We start from the raw sequence: 27721 nt of genomic DNA, 5'->3' as shown, positions 1-27721 counted from the left end.
CTGGCACAGTTTAACATGAAGCAGAACTGTACAGGAGACCCAATTGTTAAGAACATCTCTCCTCACAAAACTGAGGGCAGAGCTGACTTATTGCCTGCTGTGTCATGTGGAAGAAAGAACTTCTCGACCTCTTTTTAATACGATATACAATTTTTTTGATCACTATTATTACGAAGCGAATGGCACCACAGTCTTTCTGTAGCCTAAATGATTTTGGTTAGTTATAATGGCCTAACTTACTGAAAATCGAATGTAATTATTTTGTAGTCGCAAGGAGTGGGAGTAGCTTAAACAAAACCAAAATATTGTTATTTAAAAACTTCACAACAAAATTATGTTGGCCTTTTAGGCTAATTTTAAGGGTTAAATTTTGCATCGTGAGTAAACTAAAATACTGTCATTTATGTCCTTGCAAGTAAATAACAAAAAGAAAGTACACTCCCTCAGGAAAAACAGATAAATTATTGATTTTTAAGTTAAATGAAAAGTTTAGAGGGAATAAGTTTCAAAGCAAAACGATTTGGTAGATTAAGCAGTTTTATTTTCAGATAAGCATTGTAACGAAATTGTTGTTTGTATAAAAAGTAAAACAGAAATCTTAATAATTTTTTTAGTAAATAGGCATTTACATAAACATTACCACCATCATTGTAATGATGACATTTGCACTAAAGAATTTATTGGATAACTTTATAACATGGTAAGCATGTCTACTTTTTTTTCTCATGGCTATCTGATTTGTTTTTATTATCTACTCCTTTTGTAACTTTGAAAGAGAATTTTTTTCCAATCTATTGTTATACTGGTCCAACAAGCAAAAATAATTGCTATTTTTTTATTTTTAGGCACTGATTCCAGAAAATGTCCTTGATGTTATTTCTTTCTCTCTTGCTGGAGATTGGAAACGATTTGGTAGATTAATGCGACTAGAAGAATCACAGATAGAATGCATTGACTTAGAAAATGATTTAGTCTATGAAAAATGCAGACAAGTTTTAAAAGAATGCACTCGAAAGCAACCAAGCATTGAGTGGGATGATGTAAGAGTGGTTTTGGAGCAGATCAATAGAAACGATGTTGTGAAAAAATGTGAGAAGATAGAAGGATGTGGTATGTAAGATTTTAACTTTATTTGATGTAGTGTGTAGTGCTGTAAGATGTGTAAAACATTCTTAGAAAAATACATGGCAAATGTCAGTGGCTGGATAGGTTTTTCTACAGAAATTGTTATAAAAGTCCTTTTTCATAAACAGAAAATTTTTGTTCCATTAAATCCAGCATGTTGCATGGTAAGCCTTATACTTATAATAACTCCAAAAAGAGTAAAATTTCTTTTGAAAAACATATTTAAATATTTTCTCAAGTACTTTTTAATCTCCTACATATTAACATCTTTTAATTGGCATCTTGTAGAAGGGATTGAAGTTATCTTGAATACCAATAATTTCACAGGGTTTTCACTCTTGGGTTTCCGCTGACAATACTGCATTGTCTTAAATTATGCAAAATTTATAATTCTTATTGCTTGAAATTTTTATGTAACAGAGATAAATTTTTATGTGCCTGCTCATTTCTTTGTACCTTTGAATTGGCTTGTAGATGATATTTTTTTTGATAAAAGTTGCTAAATATTCTATTTTTTAACATTTAATTTTAGCTGTAAAAGTATCACTAAATTCGACCATGGAAAAAAGCTTTGGTGAGTATATAGTTTATTTCATATTCAGTAACAAAAACTTTATATGTAATTACTTTAAAAAGATATCTAGATATTTATTTTGTTTTTAGAAAAAGCCAAGGAGCAGCTGAGAGAGAGATATTTACATCAATATAAGTGTTTATTTAACGAGAATTCTAATGAGCAACACAATTTAGACCGCATATCAGCCTTTGTTGAACTAGCTATATCATCTTCCAACGATGTGCATGAATACTGGAGTCGTAACAGTGACCGAGATTATCACCTGAATCAACATCTGTTTAAGGGCAAAACCATAACTATCGAAGATATAATGTGTGAAAATAAAGACCTGGTTTGTTTGGGAGGTGTAGCAGGCAGTGGCAAAAGCACGCTTCTTCTTTATATGCTGTTAAAATGGGCAAGACAAGAATTGTGGACTGGCAGTGTTGGCCAACAATTTGATTTTGTTTTTACTATTATTTGTCGTGAAATCAATTTTATTGAGAATTGTAGTTCCTTGGAGTCTATATTGAAGAAACTTTATCCAAAAGTTTTTCAGTTAATTTCATTTGAACAATTGCTCTTGATTGCAGACAAGGTTCTAGTAATTGTGGATGGTGTCGATGAATTTATTGGCTTGGATGACATGATATCACAGCAGGATGGTTCACAAAGTGGCTTAGATCTGTCCAGGTCCCTGTTTCAAGCTGTTAACCCTCTTCATCCATCCTTATTCAGACATAAAGTCTTAATATCTGGTCGACCAGAAGCTATATCTAAGGTTCAAAAAAGATTTCAGAAAATTGTTGATGTTAGATCGATAGAAGTACTTGGCTTTAACAATGAAAATGTGGCCCTTTTTGTTCAGAGTTATTTTTCAAACAATCGTCAGCAGTATCAAACAGTGTTGCAGAAAATCAAAGAATCAACTAATCTGTCTGTGATGGCAAGTTTACCTGTTTATTTATCCATCATATGCAATTTGTTTTTCAATGAAAGTAATGCTACTGTGAACACGTCTGTTGAATTGTTTTGCTGGGCGTTAGGCCTGTATCTGAAGGATCATTTTCGTGGAAAAGCTGTATCCACTATGAACTTAAGGGAGCTGTTTAAACAGGAATTTGTTCGCAATATGTTGGCTGTCGTAGCTGCAATGGCGTATGAAATGTTATGTTGTGGTACTGTTGTCTTTGATGCTGATTCTCTATCTGGTCAGTTTGAAGAATCTCTAGAATACTGCGGATTGGTAACAAAAGTTTTTGTTGATGAATTTACAGTCAAGTATCAGTTTCGACATCTCAGCTTGCAAGAATTCTGTGCAGCTGCTCACATTTTGAGAAAAGACATACCTCGAAAGGATGTTATAAACAATAACCGTTTACGTGGTTGTGTTCCATTGTTATGTGGTTTAGAATCTGTATTTTCAACAAGCAGTAATTCACCTCCCATTTTAAAAGCTATCGTTCATGCAATGGAGGTACAAAACTTAACACAGGAGCCTGTTTTAAGTTATCTTGTTGATAATTTATTTAGTTATGGTCATCAACCATGTGTTTTAACAGGTATATATATATATACTTACTTGTTTTTATTTGGATGTAAATTTCTTTTCAGTGTCTTCATATACGTTATTACACGAATTTATATAATTGGAAAAGTAGGGTTAACTATTTTTTCTTTTAAGAATTATATAAGGTTTTCCTTTCAAAACTGTTTGTTTTACATACTCATGTCCCTGTGTTTTTTACGTCAACCTACAATTTTGATCTTCTACACTTAAATGCACTTTTACTAGACAACATAATCCATGAAATTATATGCACATGAATGATAAATTTGTTTTATTTCTTTTACTTTGTGTGTTAGGTTCAAATGATGCTTGGAATCTTTTTGCGACATCTTATTACGAGCACCACAAACCATTGAATCAATCATTAAAGTCTGTTATATCGAAAAGCGAGATTATTTTGTATTTGAAGAATATTTCACGTATTCAAATGACATTCATGATTTATTTCCTTGATCAAATAATAGCAATAAATCCATTTCCCGTTCAGGATATTTACTTGCAAGTATGGCGAAATGATGTCTCAGAAAGTGAGTGCAAAAGAATGGCAAAGTATATTTGTTTGACCAAGCGTGTTCACATAGAGAGAATGAATGTTCTCCTTCCAGATGATTTAAAATTGATCAACAATGAGTTTGAAAGTATGACAGAGAAAAAAGCCACCCCCGCTATTAAAGAATTGCGTTTTTATGCCTGTAAACTGTCTTCCCACCATTTATTTTCTATGGAATCAGTTTTGACAAACTTACACACACTTGTTTTAAGTTATAACAAAAATATTTCCTTGGACGGATGGAAATTAGTGGCAAGTTTATTTGAAACCTGTTGCTTTCTACAAAAGCTGCATGTTAGGGATTGTAACTTGAAAGATCATGCATTTGCCAGCCTTGCTGCAGTCGCTCCAAAGTTATTAGAGTTTGAAGTATCTGACAATCCTTCAATCACAAACCAAGGTTGGATTAAATTAGTTGAATCAGTGAATAATGGAAGTGTATTAGAGAAGCTTTATCTTCGTGGTTGTTATCTAACTGATTCCTCTCTGGAATCATTGCTTCCAGTTTTCACTTACTTAAAGGAGCTTGATTTGAGTTTCAACAAAGCAATTACATATGGTGGATGGAACAAGCTGTGTGATTTCTTTCTGCAAGGAAAAGGTGAATCACTACAGCGATTGTGTATTAAAAATTGTTTTGTTACTCAATCGTCCATCGAAGTTTTGAAAAAATGCATGCATTCTTTGGAACATTCTGTCGCTTTGCCTACCATATCTAACCAACAAAAAGATGATTTAAACGATGATGGTTCATCTCAAATGATAAAAATAAAGTGCAATTTGAATGATGGAAGTTTAAAAAAGCTCTGCAAGGAGATACAAAGCCCAAGAAGAATTGACCTGAGTTCCAATGAAAACATAACCACGCTAGGTTGGCAACATTTGGCTAATTCTGTGCAAAGCAAGACAAGTAATCTGGAGGAACTAGTCCTATGCGATTGTAATTTAAAAGATGATGATGTATTGGTTTTATCACCATTATATCCAGGTCTTAAAAAACTGAGACTTTCAAAAAACCCTGGAATTACCAATGTTGGATGGAATATATTAGGTTCAATTAAACGAGATGCAGCAGGTCGTTTTTTAAAAGGTCTAAACCTTCGTAGTTGTCGGCTTAATGACTCATCTATGGCGATCCTGCAACCTATACTAGGACATTTAAACTATCTTAGTTTAGGTAATAATTCTCATATCACACCTATTGGGTGGAAATGTTTATCTACTGCTGTCATTGATAGTAAAAAAGTGTGTCTAAAGTTTCTGAGTGTTCGCGATTGTGACATAAACGATGCTTCTTTGAAAGAAATACAACCTGTGATCCCCTTTTTGCATTCTCTGAAGCTTGGGGGAAATCTCAAAATCACTCCAGTTGGATGGAAAGGTATAGGAGAATGCATTAATAATGAAATATGCAATTTGTACGAGTTGGGTGTCATCAGGTGCTTGTTAACAGATGAGGATCTAATTACTTTATTACCACTACTTCCGTTTCTTCAAATGTTTGACGTGCGATTCAATAGATGCATCACAACAATTGGTTGGAAATTATTATCCAGCGCGGTCAGGAAACACCCTTCGGCCAAGTTGAAATCAATGAATATACATGGTTGTTTCATATCAAATTCAGATTTAAAATCTCTTCTAGAAGTAGTGGATATTGTGTAAAGTTATTGTGTAATTTTTTGAAAAATGTCGATTTAATTTGATTTTTATTCTTATTATTTTTAATATTTTATACTTTTGCTGCTTATTTTTCTTTGTTTATCTACATTTATATATATACAAAGATCTATTTGTTGTTTATTTACACATCGTTTATTTTAAATTAAAATTTAGTATGAATTGTATTTTTACTAAACATAACATATACATATACATATTTTATCTTAATTTTTTTTATACAATATTTTTTATGTTAAATATACTTGATGTGGGGATAAGATGCAAATTCAATTTAGATTACCTTCTGAAATAATTGCAACATGAAGCTTTGTGACTATTGATATTTTTTATGATTACCATTTTTTTACTTATGGAGATTTTTCTTTAGACGTTTTGGGATAAAGTTATGCCACCTGTTTAATTTGTTTTTTCTCATTTTCACTATTCTAAGGCAATATATAAGGCTTTTTTACATTTTTCAGGAATTTTGGTGGTACTTGTTTTTTTTTACAAAAACCGAAAGATGTTATCATTTATATCACTAACAGAAATTATTATCTGCGAGGTTCACACCAATTGAGTTTCTACTAAGAAAGTCTTGTCCAAGTTCTTTTTTACTTTTTTAAACCTTTCTTGGTGCGTTACTAATAAAATTGATAATCCTTCTATAATTACCCAAAATAAGCAATTATCATTTGTTGTAGTTATTTTGAATTCATACTTTATAATATTTTTGAAATGCAATAAATTTTATTTGTGTTTGCAAGTTTATTGTTTTTTTAAACTATTTAAGGATTCATAACAAATTGGGCTTAAATCTTTCATTCAAGTGAATATGAATAAAATAAATTATGTTGTGATAAAAAAGTAAAATATAAAAACAAGTTTTAAAATAGCATATGCTTCTCGGTTAATACGATCCTCAGTGCATACATAGATGTAATAAATTTTATTGTGAACATATTTTAACATTGGTATGAGTTTTTAAAAAAGTAATTAACATAATTATACAATAAATAAAACTACCCTCAAGAAAGCAATTATCATTTACCACATAAATCGAAATCACATTTGTTATCACACATGTTTGTAAAACATTTTGTAATAGCGTAGACGTATAAATTTCTGTCATGTCACTCCATTTTTAAATAACAGAAGTTTTTTAGATTCAAGTCATTCCTATTGCTGAAACAATTGAGTATATTTTGGACAAAATTTATGTTCACTAAAAACTGCCCATCAATTGTAGCAGACTAATTTTCAGGAGGCTGTTGTTGAAACTGACAACGGAGAGCACATTAATTTTTCAGTCAAAGTTGTACAAACAAACTGATGGCTGTACAATGGGTGGCCATATCGTTTTCTCCAACATCTTCTTAACAAATTAGAGAAGAAATTTGTTAATCCATTTAAACCATGATTTTATAAATGACACGTAGATGACGTCATAAACAGGTGAATAAAGAAGCAGCCAGGCGAATTACTTGATAAACTGAATGCTTATCATCCAAAGATATCTTTCACTAGTGAAGTTAACCCTGAAAGGTTCTTGGACACTAAATTAGTAAACGAAAAGGGTATTTATCGTACACAAGTATACAGAAAACCATCCAAATATCCCACACATTGGTCATCGTAAATTCCAAAACTATACAAAAGGAATGCCATCAATGATGATCTCAGTGGTGCAAATTGTATCTTAAATGACTTCGAAATGGAAAAGAATGCAATAAGAAAATATTTTGAAATGCAAATTTCCCTTCCAGGATTGTGGAAAGCATCATTGAGCAATTTCAAGATTGACTTACTAATAACACCAACAATGACGAGTTTAAAATTCCACCCAACTTCTTTGACTTACCAAAACCATTCATTCCTATAAAAGTTCCATTTTGTTAAGAAAATATTTCCAAATCATTCATTTCAAAGTTTCACAAGTTTACAAACAATAAGTTCGAAATTGCAACAAATTGGAATACAAAAAAGATACGCAAACTGTTTTCATTAAAAGATCAAAATCCATACCTGTTATGAAGGAATGTGTACCACTTGTAACACATCTTACATTGGGGTAACAAGACAAAATGCTGTGGTTCGCTGAAATGAGCATAATAATCCAACCGAGAATTCAGAACCAGCTAACCATATTTACCATAATCCTGAGCATCAGTTTAGTTGGAAAATTTTGGTAAAAAAAAACTTGGAAACTACATTTATTGCATTGAAACGTCCAAAATTAAATGAACAACTTGAATCTAAAAAACTTCTGTTATTTAGAAATAGAGAATTACTTTTTTAAAAATTAATACTAGTTTAAAAATATGTTCACATTAAAATTTATTACATCTATGTATGCACTGAGGATGGTTTTACCCAAGAAGCTTATGCTATTTTAAAACTTGTTTTTATATTTTTATCACATTCTATGGCGAGTTACTATAATAATAAATTATGTTGTCTTTGAACATTGGTTCTCACGTTTTTTATTAAGGTGAAAGGCCACTTTAGTAGTCATGTTGGGAAGTCATCTGAAGGTTATAGAGGTGTGCATGGAGGCTATTGATTTGGGCGCAGAAATAAGGAATAATGGCAACGGACATGGTGGTTTGCAACACATCATTCAGTAGTAGGCTGATAACATATGAGTCAGTTGATTGTAAGACACAGATAGATTACTTCCTGGTTAGAAAGTCAGACAAGAAAGTGGTGAAGGACGCGAAAGTTATATCGGGGGAAGAGTGTGTTTTCCAGCATAGGTTGCTGTTTTGTCATATTATCTTAAAGAGTGTTAAAGAATCCAAGGGTAAGTACAGGCCCTGCTGTAAAGTCTGGAAGCTGAAGAAAGAGTTTGTAGCAAGACAATTTAGTGCAAAAGTTCAGGAGTTAGCTCACAATGGTCAATGTGATAGTGACAATGTTGAAAGTACTTGGACTGCTTTGCAGAATTGTCTTCTAGAAGCTTCTCATGATACCAGTGGGTGGACGAAAGGACCAGCTAGACATAGTCAGACGTTGTAGAAGGGCCAGCTATGCAGATCAAGACAGAATGGGTAGTGGAGGCTATTAGGAAATTGAAGATTGGCAAGGCTGCAGGAGTATCAGGTATTGTTGCAGAGATGGTAAAAGCATCTGGATATATTGGAGTTGAGCTTATTACAAGTCATGCTAATCAGATTATCAAGGATGGTGCTATTCCGAGTGAGTGGCAGTCGAGTGTAATAGTGAATTGTTTCGAGGGCAAGGGTGATGCATTAGAAAGAGGTAACTATAGATGTTTGAAGTTGGTTGATCAGGTAATGAAAGTTATTGAAAGAGAGAAAATGTTGGTGTACATCATGGTCCTGTACGTAGTCCTTTTTTGTTTGTTCTAGTCTTAGAGACGCTGTCGATGGAGTTCAGATCAGGTTGTCCATGGGAGTTATTATATGCAGATGATTTGGTTCTCATAGCAGAGTCGATGGAAGAACTAGTTGAAAAGTTTGAGAAGTGGAAGAAAGGACTATTATTATTATTTTGAATATTTATACAGGATATAGCCACTTCAGGAAACACTGTTATCAATGTGGTTCCTGTGTTCGGGATGTATACATTAAGTATACACCGGCATTACCTTCCCAATTTCCCTCACATGGCATGGGTTGACCCGTAGCTGTAGTAAAGACATTTGCTAAACATGCCCGCGCTGTGGACCGAACCACAGACCTTGTGATTACGAAGCGAACTCCATAACCACAAGGCCACACGCTACAGAAGAAGAAAGAAGAGAAAGCTAGAAGAAAAAGGGCTAAGGGTTAACACAGCAAAGTCTAAAGTCATGATTAGTAGCATTGCAGCCAAGTGTGACCTTGTAGTTAGAAAGTGACATACATTTCAACATGAGAGGATACCTGCATAGGGCATAATATTAAAAAAAATAACCAAAAACTAGTGAGTTACGCAGTAAATATTTTTTTCTTGGCAGTTTTTTTTTCATTGTTGGCATTTTAAAAAGGTTTTTTTACAGCTAGAAAACATGACTTTTGGCAATTTAGGTACATAGGCAGATGTAACAACCAATTACTAAATGAAAATAAATCTTATTTTTCTTTAAATTTTTTATTTATTTTATTTTATTTATTTAGGCTTGTGAGGTACAGTTTCTCATTATTTTTTATTGCCTATTTTTTTTTTCTTGTTGTGGTGTGAGTTTCATTATTTTTTATTACCTATAATTTTATTTCTTGGTGTGTTGTAGTATATCCAGCCTGCTAAAGCACACTAAGTTGCTTTTTAAATGCAGTATATGTTAGTTCTGGAAAGTTTTTTTCCATTGGTCAACTGGGAAGGTTGTTGTCAAAAGTAAAGGAAAGAAATCACAGAAACTTGCTAAGCAAGTTGCTTGATTTTTGGGCGAAATTTAAATCTAAAAAAATTATCTAGGTCACATGTATGGGGTTTTAAAAAAAAATGTTATTTTATACTTATCTGGCTAGCCTTTAGTAAAGTTTTTTAAATCTAGCTAGCTAGACGCTGCAATCTAAAACCTTGTCCCAACGAGGGGTACTTGCCTTGTAAATATAAAAGCTAGCCAGCTAGGTAACAAAATCAGCTTTCTAGTCACAAGTTTTTGATAAATAATGCTCCTTGAGTAATATCATCACTATAAAAATAGTTTCAGGGAAAACATAATGAACCAGGATCCTTCTACCGCACCATGTGCAAGTAAGGAACAAGGACTTGAACAAGCCATAGGAATTATAACAGCGAGACAGCCTCATTAATTATTTATAGTAACCAACATAGTGGTTATGAAAAGCAGCCTGTGCCAGGATCTTATTAGCTCTCAAGTAAGCGCTAGTGCCTTTGACATCTGGCAACAATCCCTGAGGACGAGGATATTTATTTTAAAAATGACCTTACCCCTAAATAAAGAATATAAGTTTTATGTTTACGAAAAAGTACCAAAAACTTAACCTGTTTCTTAAAATATGTTTAATGTTTTCATCCTTTGATTCATCTAACTATAGTAAATATTCTTTTATAGAATAGATAATTGAATAATAAACAGGAGTGTTAGATTCATTTAATGCATCCTAACAAAAATGGCAAACATTAAAGGTACACTACATTTCTTGAATTGTGTCACAACACTTGTATTGTCATTGTGTCACATCATAGGCAGTTTACTTTGTGTTTTGTTTTACAAAATTTCACATTGTCTGCCATTTGTCAGTCTAAAGTTAAAATTGGTTAGATCTTACCTACTGTGATTATTCTTTTGAAAATCCACATTTTACTCTGGAAGAGTTTTAAGTTGTAAAAGGGTTCCCTTGTTTTGTAATAACTGATTCTTGTTTCAATAGATCAATCCTTATCAGAGTCCATCTTGGATTGCGTCTCTTATTCTCTTGCCAGTGATTGGAAACGATTCGGTAGATTGATGCAACTGGAAGAATCACAAATAGATTGCATTGACTTAGAGAATAACTTGGTGTATGAAAAATGTCGAAAGTGTCTCGCAAAGTGTATTCAGATGCAACCTAATCTAAGGTGGTTGGATGTACAAAAAGTCTTGAAAGACATTGGGCGTAATGATGTCATAAAGAAATGTGAAACTCAAGGTAATTCAAAGCAAAGCAAACTTTATTGTGTTAGTGTTAAATGAAATTAACAATTTAAGTGAGAAGTAATGAATTGTTAATCATAGATTTTTGTAGCATTGTTGTTGAGCATATTTTAAACCAGACAAAAAAATTGTAATGTATAGTCTTGTTTTTGCATTGATTATAGCTACACAGATACCCTTTAAAGTTGGTAACCCCAAATTTGGTAAGTATTTTGCCAATGCAAATGCATAATTCAATTTTCTGTACGATTTCCAATGTTTATGCTTATATATATATATATTTTATACCAGACGAGGCCCGCAAAAAACTTCAAAAACAGTATCTCCGACAGTATGCAGAGCTCTTTGACACATCACATAACAATGTATCTCCACGTGGTATTGATCGGATATCCGCCTTTGTTGAGCTAGCTATTTCCCCTTCAAGAGATGTACGTGAATACTGGAAGCATAATAGTGAGCGAGACTATCATCTCAATCAACATTTGTTCAAAGGGAAAACAATCACAGTGGAGAATATTATGACAGAAAACTCACCCCTTGTTTGTTTAGGTGGAGTTGCAGGAAGTGGGAAGAGTACATTGCTACTTTATACAGTTTTAAAGTGGGCCAGAGAGGAGCTTTGGAACGTCACTGAAGGACAGCAGTATGATTTTGTCTTCACTATTATTTGTCGTGAAATTAACTCTATGGAAAAATTAGATTCCTTAGAATCTTTGTTAAAATTTTTATATCCAGATGTTTTCCATTGGGTTACGTTTGAGGAGCTACAGTCTATTGCAGACAGAGTTTTGATAATAATTGACGGCATTGATGAATTTATTGGTTTAACTGATATGATATCACAGCACCACGGTAAGATGATTGGAATCTCGAAATGCTTGTATCAAGCGATTAATCCTGTTAATGCATCATTATTTGATCACAAAGTTTTAATATCTGGTCGACCAGAAGCTATAGGAATGGTGCAACAGAAATTTCGTAAACTTGTAAGTTTAAAGTCCATTGAAGTTCTCGGATTTGATCAAAAGAACATTGAGTTGTTTGTTCATAATATATTTTATGATAACAAAGAAAAAGAGGTACTAGTTTTGCAAAAGTTGAAAGAATCCACTAACCTGTCACTGATGGCAAGTTTGCCTGTGTATTTGTCCATCATCTGCAGCCTTTTCTCGAGTGAAACAAGTATGAATGCTGATACATCTGTTGAACTCTATTCCTGGGCTTTAGGATTGTATCTAAAAAACCACTTTCGCACTGAAGATATGTCATACATGACGCTAAGGGATATATTTAAGCGAAAAGATGTTGGAAAAGTATTGACTGTTGTTTCTGAGATGGCATATCAGATGCTATGTAATGGAACAGTTGTATTCAATGCTGATTCGTTACCACAAATTTGTGAAGAATCTCTTGAGTACTGTGGTTTAGTAACAAAAGTGTTTGTAGATGAGTTCACAATTAAGTATCAATTTCGACATCTCAGTTTGCAAGAATTTTGTGCAGCTATTCACATACTGAAAGAAGGTTTTCCTAGAAAAGAAATCTTGGAGAATCATCGTTTGCGTGGCTGTATTCCTGTGCTATGTGGTTTGGAGTCAGCGCTGATCCCTGGTTGTCATACAGCAAATATAACCAAGGCCATTTTGAATGCTCTTGATGTAAAAAACGGTTTAGCTGAAAAGCCATGTATACATCTTCTGGCAGAAAATTTATTTGTAGAGGCTCGACATTGTGTATTAACAGGTATGTAATGTTTTTTTACTTAGGATTAAGTATATAGACCTATTTCAATATCGCCTTTTCATGATCAGCCGTGGTGGCAAAAAATCAAAACATTGCATGAAAACGAGGTTAGTTTATATAAAGTTCAGGATGTTAAGTAGCAAATGTTGGTTTTATAATTTTCAACTTTTTGTGGTAGTAAGACACGAGACGTTTGTTGGCTACCTAACTATAGTTAGCCAACATTAAATATATGGCATTGAAAGGATCGTAGTGAATAAAAGTATATTGAGGGTATAAGTAGTGGTAGTGTGACAATAATTGTGAATATTTACTGATATTAAGTGTGTATTTATGGCAACTTTAATGTTGGCTAGCTATAGTTAGGTAGCAAACAAACGTCTTGTGTCTTACTCCCACAAAAAGTTTATATTCTATACTGTAAGGTATAAGATGTTTACCTAGTTTATTGAAACTTCATATAACTTATGTAATTATAATTTATGTATATTATAATTATATAGGTTATAATATTTTTCCTAAAAAAGTTACCCAGCTTTTCATAGCCAGATATTATAGGTTGGATGTTATAGTACTCAGTGCTGCCCAGCTATGTATCATTATTATTGTCACACTTCCCTGCTAATATGCTTTAACCTTTCCATTTAGTACACATTTATAATAAACATATTTTGGCTTAACCTAGTGTTCTTAGCAATCACAAAGTGTTTATTGTTTTGGTTTGTTTGTTCAGATTCATATTAGCATTGTAGGTGTATCATTCCTTGAACATGTTCAAGAAATCACAAATTGTTTATTTTTTTGATTCTGGCATAAACCTATTTTTTTCAGAACGTGAAGAAACAACTGAACATACTGCTGTTCTTACGAAAAAGTTTTTATCACAGGACACATCTTTTCATAAATAAAAATATTTAGGTCTAGTGTTGTTCTATTCTCTAAGAAAATAGATTAAAGGTTCTTAAAATTGTTCTTATTCTCTTTGGAATTAACTTGACAGCAAGATTAGGCCTCTATCAACTATTTTGAAAATGACAGTGTTAAACTTGTAAGGTTGTTTGGGTTATCCTCAAGAAAATAAAGCGAAGCCATTTATTAGTTATAATGCCGTCCGTATATATTTAAAACTTTCTTAACTTTCTTAGGCCATCTGTTATAAGTTATTGTGGCAAATCGATCAAGTATTAAACATAGGTATCTAAGGGAGTGCTGCCCAACTTAACTGGCTAAACGTTATTGCATTGAAACAACATGTGACTTAAAACAAATTATGACTTGTTCATCTACTATTCTCTTAGCTTTTAATGGAATCATTGTTCCCCCCTCCCACTCCCCCCAAAAAAATGCCTACTGATTATTATTTCATTAGAATACATAGTTTTCTGTATAAAATATCTATTGCCCTCTTACAGTATCTTAAATTCGATAACTCAACAAGTATAATACGGAAAGGTTTTATGTTAATTCTATCAGGTTTTTCTAAGAAGAGGACCTTTCAAAAAAAGTTGTTTATCTTTGCTTTTACATACAATAAAATTACAACACCCATAGTTATACCTGACATGGAATAACAATCTGGCAATAGTTATAATTATAATATTACTTACAATATTACTAGAAATACTACTTATTGACAGAATGTTTTGTGAATTTAAAAAGCAACAACAAATATCTGTAACTAACTGCAACTGTAACTTATGAGTATACATGCTTTTACCTTAAGTGATTGCATTGCTCTTATTACATTTTGTTGAATATATAACACGATGAAGACCAATATTCAGTCTAATACCACCAACCCAACATGCTTAGGATAGCCAAGTTATGTTATTTACAGGTGTTTTAAAAAATAAAAGATATCCAATAACAAAGAGTAAAATGTATATATATGTTAACAACATTGGTTGAAGCTCCAACTAGCTAGCTAGTAGTAACGAATGCTAGTGCTAGTGTAGCTAAATATAAAATCCAATGCAATCAACCTTAGCTAGCTAAACACTAGAAAAAAATATAAATCAGCAACTTTAATAAGCCCACTGGGTATAAAATAAGTGCCACTTTCTATATACTTTACCAAAAGTTCAGAATTTGCCCATTTGACAAGTTAATTTGAGAAATAACAGGGTAAACAAACTATATGTGCATCACTTGGCCGACAAATTAAATTATCTCTATACTAACCTTGTTTTCATGTTGGTATGTCTGTTCTGGCTGTGTATTTTTTGGAATGGAATTGGTTATTAAAATAGGTCTATTGGATAGGTCTATTGGTCTCATCCATCTAATTTTTATCCACATAGTGTCTGCATATGCGGCAGTTTACTTCAGACTAACTGTGGAATAATTTTATTACTTCACACTAACAGTCAGATAAAAATACTTAAAGGAATGTTGTAGGATATATATGCAAACGGTAAAAAACGAAAAACAATAGATTCTTCCACAGGCCAACAACTAGTGCAATATATACACTAGAAGTCTAATGGATTCTCTACATAAAGCAACGTTTATGTGATTTAACTAGTTAAAGACACTTTAAGTTGCTCAACTTGTTCTGATGAATTTTCACAAACCAAAAATTTAGCAAGATATGATTACAGCAACTTATTTGAGGATGTAATTTTTTTAAAAGTCTTTGGAAGAATTTTTATTTCTCACTGTTTGTTCAGTATTAAGATTTAGTTTCATTTCAATGGTTCAAAATTTTGTTAAACAGAAATTTATTTTTTGGACACGTTCTGGACAAACTTTTCGAAAGAAGGATTATGTCCCCTGAAATATTTCTGTTAAAATAAAATTCTAACTGTATGTGTCTGTAGACAAAGTAGATATAATTTTAGCAAACCAGACACATTAGGAATTCAATGGGTTAAAATGAATTGAACTCAATAATGATTTTAAAATTAGTGTAACATTACACTTAAAAAGCTTGAGACACGAAAACTTAAAAACAAATGTAAAATATCTGACAATATCTCATGCATAGATAACTAAGTGCCACCTGGGAGCAAAATGGGAAGCTGGCTCAATTCCCAGTTTTGGAACCAACAGGTTGATGATGTCATCAGAATAATATCTCCCTAATCAAGCAGATTTTCCCATGGGCCATTTAACTAGTCATTTCTATAAAAGCAATTCTTTTCTTTGTGTTGCATATTTATGCTGTAATCTTTTTTGTATATATGTTTTATTTATTACTTTTTACTTCACCTATTTTTAGGCTCAAATGAGGACTGGAATCTTTTTGCTGCTGCTTGTTTTGAATACCACAACTTGTTAGATAAAGATTTATTATTTACTATCGCACACAGTGAAATTACCCTATACATTAAGAACTTCTCAAACATTCAGATAAATTTTATGGTTTATTTTCTTAACCAACTGACGTCACTCTCTCCATTTCCTGTAAAAGAGATCTATATACAAATAGGAAGAAGTGACATCTTCGGAGATGCATACAAAGTTCTTGCCAAGTGTATGTGCTTGGCTAGTCGTGTTCACATTGAAAAGGTTGATGTTGTAATGGCTAAAGATTTGTCTGTGATCAATTCAGAATTTTCAAGAAGTTTTGAAAATGGTGTAACGCCAGGAATAAAAGATATGCGTTTTTATGATTGTAAATTGACTTCTGATCATTTGTTGTCGTTAGGAGCTGTTTTGCGTAATCTTAATTCACTTGTTTTAAGTTACAACAAAACCATATCTCTAGATGGGTGGCGATTGATTGCTGAGATAATTGAGAATGAGCAGAGCTGTTTAAAAAAACTTCATGTTAGAGACTGCAGCATCAGTGATAGTTCGTTTGAAATTTTGGCACCAATTGTGCCCAAATTAAAGGAATTTGAAGTGTGTAATAACCCTGGAATTTCTCTCAAATCATGGAGTTGCTTGGCAAAGTATGCACTTTCTGAGAACTTGTTACAACGGTTCCGGGCACGTTGTTGCTACCTAACAGACTCCATCATAGAGAAACTAATTCCATTACTTTGGAAAGTGGAAGAGCTAGATGTAAGCTTTAATCAAGCTATCACATCAGTAGGTTGGAAGCACTTATCAGATTTTGTTCAGCAACGTTACGAAGATTCCAATCCGTTAAAACGATTGTTTATCAAAAATTGCTGCATTGATGATATATACCTGAAAAAAATATCGCTTTTTGTAGGGTTTCTGGAAAGTTCACCATCCCGACCCCACATGATTGCAGATCCTGATGAGAAAGAAAAGTCAGAACTGCTAATAATCAATTGTGATTTAAATGATAAAAGCATTAAGCATCATTGTCAGAATATGCTTCAATACGAAAGAATTGATTTAAGCTTTAATAGAAATGTTGGAACTGCAGGATGGAGGTACTTTGTTGAATCAATGCAAGACAAAAAAAGTAAATTGCAACAGTTAGCGGTGTGTGACTGTGAATTAAATGATAAACAAGTTTCAATTCTGTCAACATTGTTTCCACGATTGAAAGAATTGAGACTTTCGGGTAACAATAACATAACGGAAATTGGTTGGAGCATTGTGGGTAATGTAGATCTACACCAACTTCCTTTTCAAGAATTAAACTTTCGAAGTTGTAATTTAAGTGATGCATCTGTTAATATGTTAAAACAAGCATTTTGTCACTTGAGGTACGTGAGCTTTAAGAATAACCCGAATATTACAGAAGATGGATGGAAGGTGTTTGCAGAGAGCGTTCTCCATACGAATGTTGTGTCATTAAAGTATCTAAACATTTCGGACTGCAATATCGATGATTCAAAGTTGAAGATTTTGCTTCCTATTATACCGTGTTTACACACATTAAAACTTGGTGGCAACATGAAGGTGTCGACAATTGGGTGGAAAAGTCTTGGGGATTTTGGGAACAGTGATAAGTGCAAGTTGACTCAGCTTTATATTTTTCGTTGTCTGTTGACTGATGAAGACTTTTTTGTACTAGTTCCACTAATAGCAACTGTTGAAATTATCGATCTTAGATATAACAAGGGTATTACAAACACTGGCTGGCAGGAATTAGCGAGTTATCTTTGCAATCATCCGAAACGAAACTTGCAACAAATAGACATGTATGGCTGCCTGATAGCGAATACTAAGGTGGAATTGCTGAAAGATATGGTCAATTACGTTATTGCATAAAGGCTCTTAAAAAATTCTTTATTATTTCAATGTAAAATGCTTTTAGTATTTCGATGTAAAATGAAAAAAGTCTTATATTTTGTGGAAGTTAAGTTGCTGCTGCATTTATGTAAATAATATTTTTTTATTTAATTTTTTTTTAAATAATTCAATACATATACTTTATATCTTCTCAACATTATTTTATTTATGCTAATTTTGATGTAATGGAGTTTTTTAAAGAATTTTTATAAAAAGTCTTCTAAATAAAAATGTTTTTGAATGACAATTTTTTTTAGATCCCAACTTAAGGTGGATTCACATTAAAGGTCTGTGAAACACAGTGACACTGCAAATGTTTTTTTTTTATATGTGCTTTCCTTTTAACCCTGCAGTTTTGTTAAATTAAACTTCTCATTGTACAATAATCATGAGATTCAAATTAACGTAATATTGCTCTTATGGTAACACGTGTCTTACCGCAGAGAGCAGTTTCAAGCAATAAAAATGGATGCTGTGCCACAATGCGACAGCGTTAATTTTGCCATTGTGAATCTGCCTTAATGCGTTTTCAGTATAATCACCTAAGTCTAACCGTTCTTGTGTTTAATCTTGCCAGGTAAAACTCTATCCTGTGCAGTTTTTAAAAAACATTAATGTAAAACAATAAATTAATTGTCTATATAAAAATTAATTAGTTTTACTCTTGGTTTAGATGAAAAACCTTAAATGGCTTTATAAATTAATTGTCTATATACAATTTAATTGGTTTTACTCTCGGTTTAGATGAAAACCCTTAAATGGCTTTATGAACTTTTTCAGTTATTAATTGTCATATTTAAATTTGTTTTTAATCAAGAATTGTAATTTTTTTAGGAGCAATTTTCTTTTCAACTATAATCTTAAAAGTTGCATTTATTGTTTCAAATTTGTAGTATTAATTCCCTTTCTTTCTTAATATTTCTTTCTATTTTTAGTGATTAGAAGTATATATGTTTAGTAAAATGCAAATTAATATATTTATTTTTGTGTAAATGCAAAATGGCAGCAGCAAGTGTCGATACACCTGTGCAAGATGAAATCAAATTTTATTTTTGTCACTCTTGTAGCCGTGAAATGAGACCCATATTGCCAGTAGGTTACGTCATTGTCTTTATGTTATTGTCGCTGTTTTTGTCTTCATCGATATCATTGTTTTTTATGTTGTTTCTGTTGTTGCAAACCTATCAGGTGATGAATTTTGAATTATCACTACATCTTTTAAGATCCTTTGTCAGAACCTTATATTTTAACCTGTATGTTCATAGAAATCGTTGTTTTTTCCATTTGATAAACCAAAACCTAGAACTAAATATTTTAGTTGATGCGTGGCTTTAAATAGTTTGAAACCGCATAAAATAGCATTGAAAACGATGAAAAATGGCATTGAAACACCATACTGGTGTTGTTACTTTCGTTCGGTTTTGTTGTATTGTATATTTGTGGTTATTGTTGTTGTGGTTATTGTTAGTGTGGTTATTAGTTGTTGCGGTTATTGTTGTTGTGGTTATTAGTTTTTCCAGTTTTAGTTTTTCCAGTTATTGTTGTTGTGGTTATTGTTAGTGTGGTTATTGTTGTTGTGGTTATTGTTGTTGTGGTTATTGTTGTTGTGGTTATTGTTGTTGTGGTTATTGTTGTTGTGGTTATTGTTGTTGTGGTTATTGTTGTTGCGGTTATTGTTGTTGTGGTTATTGTTGTTGTGGTTATTGTTGTTGTGGTTATTGATGTTGTGGTTATTGTTGTTGTGGTTATTGTTGTTGTGGTTATTGTTGTTGTGGTTATTGTTGTTGTGGTTATTGTTAGTGTGGTTATTAGTTGTTGTGGTTATTGTTGTTGTGGTTTTTATTGATGTTGCTGTTATTTCTAACTATGCAGTTTCTTTTACTTCGATGTGTTTTTATTTATTTTTTTATTTTTAGGACTACCTGTGCTCTGAATGTTTTTCAAGTTTTATAGAAGAATTGGAAGACAGGTAATATTCATAGCTCATAGCTGTGCAGGAATGACAGTAAGCATGTCTCATAGAATACAACTGTGCAGGTGTAACAGTATACATGTCTCATAGAATACGGGTGTGCAGGGGTAACAGTAAACATGTCTTTTAGAATACGGATGTGCTAGTGTAACAGTAAATGCCTAGTAGAATACGATTTTAAGTTCAATTTAAATTTTGTTGGCCACTGCTGTATCGTTAGGTGTAATAAAAGTGAAAGTGCTATTATTTTCCAATAGTTTGCTTGTTACTTCATTGGAGGTACTAGATTAGAAGCTGTCCTAGATCAATCTTTAGAGTGGTTTTTAATTCTGTGACGATCATATATGCTTTGTGAGATAAACACCCTCCTTTACTGCTTTAAACTTTCATAAAATTAGAATTCGTAGAAGCAATAGCTTTTGTGCCCTATGTGTTGCCATCTTTTAGCATAATACTTTTTCAATTTAACCGATTTTTTTTACTTTTTTTACTAAAATTGACTGATGTTTTGTGTACGAATTACTGTTCTAAATATATGTAAATTTAACTAGCGATTCCAGTACTACAGGCACTAGGTTCCAGGCCCTTGTTACACTGGTCCTTAAACGCCCCACACTTTTTTTCTCTATGTTTTTCCCAAAATACAACCTGGAAACTTTGTAACTTTGGTGCAATCAGGAATTTTGGGTGTCCATGTAATTCAGTTACTGGCAATACTGAGAAATGAGAATGAGAAAATGTTAAAAATGAAATAAAATGAAATAAGCGAAATTTTAACAATAGCGGGCATTCTGCACCAGGCTTGCGAAATTTTAACAATAGCGGGTGTTCTGCACCAGGCTTGTAATGGGTAATACCTAGAATGTTGTTTTAATTTAAGCGAAAAACTAAATTTTCGCATTAGTTTTTGGAGTCTGTGAAAGGTACGACATCTGATATTTTTCAAAAAGTAGCATGCCTTACCGGGTAAGTTGTGGTGGCACATTATGTTGTGTTTTAACTTTTGGTGTGACAGGGTGAGCGATGTAATAATCTTCCAGGTTAAGTAGTTAACTGAATTGGATTTTCACAAATTATCTGCTGGGATGATTAAAAGATCCCTATTTTGTTCAAGACAAAATTTGTTTTTGAAAATGAAGCTAAAATGGCAACTCTCTGAAATGGGAAACTCTCTGAAATGGGAAACTCAATCGATGAATTCCGTAATAGATGACACCAAGGTCACAAAAGCAATGCCTTGTAAGCATCGACGTTTGATAGTGTTTTCGTTTATGATCCAGTTGTTGTACTAAAAATTTACCTTACGTTATCATCGTTTTCATGGCTATAAAGGGGATAAATCTATGGTCTTTTTGAAGTACTACTTGTACAGTTAAACAATCATGGTGATAGCTTTAAACATGGCTTGTTGTAGGGTTTCGTGATCATATTATATTCCTAATGAACGAGACGGATCTATAAATTTGCCAAAAGTATTACATAGATTATTTATTTTTTAAGTCTGCATGTTATCATCTCTTTACATTTAAACGTCTGACAATCACTCGACATATACATTAACTTTTCATGCTGTGGATAAGAAAGATACAGATTGATCTTTAACAATTGTTGTAGTTTATGTGTATAGGGCATTTACAAAGTGACAGTTCTATCATGTAAGAATGTAACATAAAAACCTTCTCCGTTGAATTTTTTTGTAGTGTAATGGAAACCGACACACCAGAGTTGCAAGCAGATTTGCTTGGACAAGCCATGGTAAGTCTGCTAACTTTGTGTTCTAGAGAAACTTAGATCATGTTTCTCCCATTTTTAATCAACGTCTTATGCTCTTAGCTGACGGACAGAACACATCCGAATCAATCCAGAACTCACAGATGGAGAAGGCGCCGCAGGAGTCCAGGTACATTGTTTACAAAATTGTGGCCTCTGAGATGTATTTTGTTAAATTTTTCGAGCAATTTTGTGGTTGTAGTTGTTAACAGGACTTAATTATATAGCGCTTGTAAACGTGCACGTAAAAATCGATGCTGTCAATTTGATGGTTATTTAAAAATGGTAGTAAATCTTAAAGCTCAATGTTCAAATTAGTTTTCATTTATTTAAAATCTTGTATAAACCCTCTCTTGATTGATCAGACAGACCATATTGTGATAATTGAAATGTGAACATTTTGCATTTTCGAAACATTGTTTAAACATTTTCTTACAAATGAAAATTAACGCAACTGATATTGAGGTGTATGAATAGAATACATATGTTTATCACCTGACTGTTAGTATGAAAAAATCCAATAATTTGATTGGTTTATGATTTATTTTAACGGGGCTTTGTATGAAGCCATACTAACCTGTTTGGGAAGCCATTATTAGAATAGTAACATAAAAACGTAAGCGAATAAATAACATTATTATATACCCGTAAGCAAAAACAGCCATTGAATAAATAATCGTATTCCACCCGTATTATTCAATGCTTGTGACGTAACAATAGTTTTGACAAAACATTCGTAAACGCATGTTTTGATTTTATCCTTTCCGCCTCATTAATTTTTATCGTAATTAACTGTGATTGGTTGTTTCTTAGTGGTCCGTTTTCTGATTGGTCGATTTCCAAACACGTGAAATGGCGGGAACTTTTTTGTCGAGAAAATTCTTTTTACAAAAACATCAAAACAAAGAAATCGAAACAAAAATGAATCGCTTCGGGGACATAGATGATGCAAGAATTGAAAAATTAATAATCGATAAAGATAGTGTTAATACAAAAAAGAGTACTGAAGCAAGCTTTAGGTTATTTTGATTTCACAAAAAAATGTTTCGATCTACTCTATAAAATGAAACGAAAACAAAACAAACACAAAACAAATTAAGTAATATTAATTATAACAATCTCTTTTGGGTATATAATAAAACATATATACAATAGGTAAACATAGGTTATTGGATTTATTAACCCTCGGTGATATTATATTCAACTCCGCTGCGCGTCGTTGAATATAAATCACCTCGGGTTAATAAATCTCAATAACCTATGTTTACCTATTGTATATCTACTTATTATAGCACACAAAAAATATAAAAGTAACTCACCTAAAACTATTTTTTTCGTTTTAATTCATATAAACAATTATTTGAATTTGTTTTGTGAACTTACAAGTTTAAACTCAAACGATCTTAAATTTCGAAACTATGAACGTCGAACCTGCGTTTTTTTTCTTGGTGTCTGTACTTTTGACCTCGGGCTTTGTATTTCCATGTACAACATCAAAACCGGTCAGTGTTCGCTTAGTACCAACAGTGTTTTACGGTGCATAAAAGTACAAAGTACACGCTGGTGAACTTAAGTAACCTACATGGTACACGAATTTTTTTTAATTTTTGAAGCCCTGGTTAATACTGTGTTGTTGTTTGTTGGAGCTGATGTTGCTTTTGATTGGTGGATTGGTTGGTGGTGCCTGTTTAGTAGTTTTTATTAATGCGGCTGTTGTCAGTCTGTTTGTTATGTATTTATGTAAAAAAGTTTTTTTTTAGCTTTCTATTTGAACATGTCACAACGTGGTCCAATGCCTGTTGGTCCAGGCCAACCGTCTGTATTTCAATTTGAACAAGGGGCACCTGATATTGACACGTACGTTATTTTTATTTCTGTCAACCAAATAGCAATCATATAGAGGATTAATCAAATATTGCGTTTGGTGAGTGATTAAATTGTTTTTCTTTTTGTTTTAGATTTATGCATCAACTTTTCAGTAACTTGGGAGTTCAAGGTAGGTGTTAATATTTGGCTGCTCGCCCTTTCTGCAATTGCTATGTATGTTTTGTTGATTTTCTTGGTGTTTTTTAGTGATGGGTGGTGGCATGCCTGGTGGAATGAATCTGTAAGTATTAATAACAATACACATATGTGTTACGGCGTTTACTCCTGTTCTTATTCTTTGAAAAAACGTAACTTTTTAATGAATCTGAACTGAGAAGTTTCCTACGGTGAAGAAGCACATGCTAGACCTTGAGAATCTTGAAACCTTTAAAAACCTTCAACATCCATCTTTTTATAAAGAGGTTCCTTGAATTTGAAGTAACTAAAACTGTACATGAGTCAGTAGAACTTGATTTTTCTGAATTATTTTAAGTGCCATTTTTTACCTTCACCTTGAAAATAGCTCGCCTTGTTCATGACAACAGTGTTAACTAGCCAGATAACAGGACCCTCTGACAACTGATAATTCCATGTTTTCCATGTTTTTTTGTAGTGGCGGCTCTATGGGTGATTACGTGTGGGGTCCGAATGGTTTAGATAATATAATAACGCAAGTAAGTTACAAAAAATATTAACTTTTGCCTTTTTTTCGTTTTAAAAATTTATGCGTCTGGAAAATATATTAAAAAATTCCATAGCTTTTTCATAACGAAGTTAACTGTTTAGTATTTCACAAACTGGTGGTATCCTTTTATCTATTGTGTACTACACCCTTTTTCTTTTGTAAGAGTACGTTGATAAGAATACCAGGCTGAGTTTTCAGGTTAAAAACAATTGATCTGTTTACATTTTAAAAGAAATTGCTAACAAAAAATACATCCTATCATTCATGGTTGAAAGTCTTGCGATTGAAACGTTTATGGTCTTAAACGGCATTTAGTTGACAAAAAATCAAAATTTTGATGTCACCATCATGTTCAGCATACTTTTGTTGTTAACTGTGCCAAATTTTGTCGAACATAAAGTAGTTTTAATTTTTGGACCAATTTTGGCCAAAAATGACATTTAAAGTGGGGAAAAACAAAATTTGATGTCACCATCATGTTCAGCATACTTTATTTGCTAACTGTGCCAAATTTTGTCGAAAACAAATACCATTTTTGACCTGAAACGTCATTTAGATGACTTCCCAGTGCGTGGGAGTTTGGGTACGAAGTTTAAATCTGTAAAAAAAGCGTGTAGTCCAACTTTTTATGTTCGATTATACATGTAATCTCACACGAGAAAAAGTAGTAAAGCGTAGTTGTTTCCTATTTGCATATCAACTCGCTACTTTTTTATGCATTTTTTACTTACTTTATGGGTAGAAAAGTTTGCGGGCAGAAAATTTCGCAAGGGAAGAAAAGGAGGAAGCCCGCATCATTTCCTTAATGAAGTTATCCGCAAAATATTTGGAACTTTGCGAAAATTTTGAAATTCGCAAAAATTTAATTTCCGAAAATTAGTACACACAACTAGTAGTTCTTCTTTTTTTGTAGCTACTAAATCAACTGGATAGCACTGGACCTCCACCAGCTAATAAAACGCAAATCGAATCTTTACCTATCGAAACTATAACACAAAAAGAAGTTGGTAAGAAAGAAATTATTTTGTCTCTACTATGCACATCTGACTGTCTATCTGCATCCTAATGCCTGTTGCCTGTATTACGGGTTTATACTTGACATTTTTAACTCACCAACTAACAGGTTTATTTTGCATATAGTAACTTTTGTGTAAAATAGTGCTTGGGGTTAGTTTTTTAGCGGTAATGTCCAAGGATTTACGGGTTTTGTAAGTTTCATATTTAACTTAATTTTTTTTTTTTAGCGGGCCATGCATATTATATATTATTCTATTATTCCTAGATTCTAGATTGGTATATGTACCAGACAGAGTACCATTTAAATTTATTCTTGCTACATAATTCGGTTTTGTTTGTGTCCAATGACGACTTTTACTCGAACTGCCTTTATTACGAGCGAGAGTTTTTGCGTTGTTGTTTGTTCATGTTTGCATACTCGGCGTTTATTTGAAAGGACGTCTGTTTTTCCGTGTTTGCATCCTCGGCGTTTAATTAAAAGGACGTCTGTTTTAATCATGTTTGCTTCCTCAGCGTTTATTTAAAATGACGTCTGTTTTTCCATATTTGCATCCTCTGCATTTATTTGAAAGAACGTCTGGTTTAATCATGTTTGCTTCACGGGCGTTTATTTAAAAGGGCGTCTGTTTTTTTCATGTTTGTATCCTGGGCGTTTATTTGAAAGGGCGTCTGTTTTTTTCTGTTTGCTTTCCTAGCGTTTACGTAAACGGACGTCTGCTTTTTCATGTTTGCTTCATGGGCGTTTATTTATACAAGTCGTCTGTTTTGAAATGTTTGCTTTACGGGCGTTTATACAGACATACGTACATAGTGTTATTATTTGAGCTTTACGTGCGTGTAAATTAAAGATTAATTTGTGGTTGTTATAAATATAATAAATTATTCTCTTTATAGATGATAAAGTCGAATGTGCCGTCTGCCGTGAAGAATACGCGTTATCTGAGCAAGTCAAGCGTCTTCCCTGCTTGCATCTTTTTCATCCGGGTTGTGTTGATCCATGGTTGGAATTGGTTCGTTTAGTTTTTGTATTTCTTGCTAAACCAATTTTTATGTGCTAACTAGTAGTCATGCCTGTATTCTCAGCTTTTTACGACTGAATTTGTCCTTTGACTCCATTTCCACTTCCAAAAAAAGTACAACGAGAAAAAAGAAATGCTTCTTTTTTTTTGCGCGAAAATATAATTTAATGAGATCAATATGACGCGTGAACAGGAGTAGAAAGTTTTGTAAACATCAGATGCTCAGTTAACAAAATAATCAATCACATTACACTAACACCTTATGTCCTTTTTGGAGTGGAATCCTTTCTTACGCGAGGTTTTCTAAAAATCAACTAATTTAGATCCATAGAATCATACGCTGATTCATTTTTTCGACTTCTTGCGTGCACACTTGAAACAATTTTATGTTCTTCGTTTCTTTTATTTGTTGTTTTTCATTAATTGATTCGGTGTGTTTTTATTTTTCAGCACGATTCATGTCCAGTTTGTCGTTGTAATTTAAACGGTGAAAGACCATCCTCTTCAGACAGCTAACACATGAACGTGTCCAGTACTATGCTTATACTCGTCAGCCTGCGTGAAACACTGTACACCCGCGGTTAGCACTACTGCTTACGCCTTATGTTCTTCAGGGTTTATCTCAAAATCAAGATAGATGTTTTTTAAAATGAACTTGTAAAGATTTTCTAAATAATTATGATGTACTTATAAGTAAGTAGGTTACCATTTTAAAATTTGTAGATGAAAATTAGGAACACGTGGATAGAAAGAAATATTTTGATAACACTGCTTTGTTATTTTTTATTACAAGATTTTGCCAACGTAACTATTGTTCTGATAAAGGACAACGTTAAATTATCCCTCCTGTTTTCAACCACAAATAAAATAGTTGTTAAAACCTTTGTAGTTGAAGTCCATTAAAAGCGAACAACTTTTTCGGTTCTTCATAGTTTACTTTTAAACCTTATAAGAAAACTCCTGTAATTCGAACTCCCATAGTCTGGAAAATCATTTAAATCAAATAGATTCTTCGGTCTCCTAGTAGGAAATTTCAACATCTAATTCAAATTTTGTAAGGCTGGATTTTTCACATCTTGGGATTCGAATGCTTTTACGAAGAAAATTTGTAAGGCTGGAAAATTTTTACATTGTAGTATTGGAATGCCTTTATGAACAAAATCAATTAAAGAAGATTTGAAAGAACGATGCAATCTTTTATCACTTTTTTCTAAAAATTAAAAGAGTAATCAGGATTCCTACGCCTCCTAAAAATCTTAAAAAAATAAAATCCTCCTAAATAATCCTTAAATATCCTAAAATTTCCTGATTTTTTGCAAATACTCCTAAAAATCTCCTAACTTTTTTAGAGAACAACTATTTATGAAACTCTTTTATTTTGTTTGTGGAATATAAGTCAGAAATATTTGCTAACTTACCCT

At 32.6% G+C, this 27721-nt stretch overlaps 3 protein-coding genes across 3 annotated transcripts; all 3 read left to right on the top strand.

The window, feature by feature from the left end:
* The first annotated feature begins 572 nt into the window (after positions 1-572).
* LOC130637571 (NACHT, LRR and PYD domains-containing protein 9-like) lies at positions 573-8866 on the top strand. Its single transcript, XM_057446939.1, has 5 exons — positions 573-700; positions 846-1110; positions 1658-1699; positions 1789-3243; positions 3548-8866. Exons 1-5 carry the CDS (start codon positions 698-700, stop codon positions 5464-5466), a joined length of 3684 nt encoding a protein of 1227 aa, XP_057302922.1. The 5' UTR covers positions 573-697; the 3' UTR covers positions 5467-8866.
* Positions 8867-10207: 1341 nt separating this feature from the next.
* LOC130637587 (NACHT, LRR and PYD domains-containing protein 3-like) lies at positions 10208-18212 on the top strand. Its single transcript, XM_057446940.1, has 5 exons — positions 10208-10560; positions 10806-11063; positions 11233-11271; positions 11360-12814; positions 16035-18212. Exons 1-5 carry the CDS (start codon positions 10545-10547, stop codon positions 17948-17950), a joined length of 3684 nt encoding a protein of 1227 aa, XP_057302923.1. The 5' UTR covers positions 10208-10544; the 3' UTR covers positions 17951-18212.
* A 666-nt stretch (positions 18213-18878) lies between these two features.
* On the top strand, positions 18879-27068 carry LOC130637603 (E3 ubiquitin-protein ligase RNF115-like). The gene is made up of 11 exons (XM_057446941.1): positions 18879-19063; positions 19888-19940; positions 21644-21698; positions 21777-21843; positions 23474-23570; positions 23672-23709; positions 23787-23820; positions 24193-24253; positions 25178-25271; positions 26176-26291; positions 26751-27068. The coding sequence occupies exons 1-11, from the start codon at positions 18971-18973 to the stop codon at positions 26814-26816; spliced, it is 774 nt and encodes a 257-aa protein (XP_057302924.1). The 5' UTR covers positions 18879-18970; the 3' UTR covers positions 26817-27068.
* Positions 27069-27721: the final 653 nt, after the last annotated feature.

This window comes from Hydractinia symbiolongicarpus, chromosome 1 (assembly GCF_029227915.1).
Source record: "Hydractinia symbiolongicarpus strain clone_291-10 chromosome 1, HSymV2.1, whole genome shotgun sequence".
Classification (NCBI taxonomy): domain Eukaryota; kingdom Metazoa; phylum Cnidaria; class Hydrozoa; order Anthoathecata; family Hydractiniidae; genus Hydractinia; species Hydractinia symbiolongicarpus.
The sequence above is the reverse complement of the archived record's forward strand: the minus strand, read 5'-3'. Positions and strand labels throughout refer to the sequence as shown.

What these genes read in the sequence shown, in the direction of transcription:
- LOC130637603 (XM_057446941.1), top strand. Translation starts at nt 18,971, where the DNA reads ATGGCAGCAGCAAGTGTCGATACACCTGTGCAAGATGAAATCAAATTT. An exon ending in AAATGAGACCCATATTGCCA is followed by an intron (nt 19,064 to 19,887) that starts GTAGGTTACGTC and finishes TTTTATTTTTAG; the next exon opens with GACTACCTGTGCTCTGAATG. An exon ending in ATGCCTGGTGGAATGAATCT is followed by an intron (nt 23,821 to 24,192) that starts GTAAGTATTAAT and finishes GTTTTTTTGTAG; the next exon opens with TGGCGGCTCTATGGGTGATT.
- LOC130637587 (XM_057446940.1), top strand. An exon ending in AAAGAAATGTGAAACTCAAG is followed by an intron (nt 11,064 to 11,232) that starts GTAATTCAAAGC and finishes CATTGATTATAG; the next exon opens with CTACACAGATACCCTTTAAA. An exon ending in AGTTGGTAACCCCAAATTTG is followed by an intron (nt 11,272 to 11,359) that starts GTAAGTATTTTG and finishes ATTTTATACCAG; the next exon opens with ACGAGGCCCGCAAAAAACTT.
- LOC130637571 (XM_057446939.1), top strand. An exon ending in GACCATGGAAAAAAGCTTTG is followed by an intron (nt 1,700 to 1,788) that starts GTGAGTATATAG and finishes TTTTGTTTTTAG; the next exon opens with AAAAAGCCAAGGAGCAGCTG. An exon ending in TCAACCATGTGTTTTAACAG is followed by an intron (nt 3,244 to 3,547) that starts GTATATATATAT and finishes TTTGTGTGTTAG; the next exon opens with GTTCAAATGATGCTTGGAAT.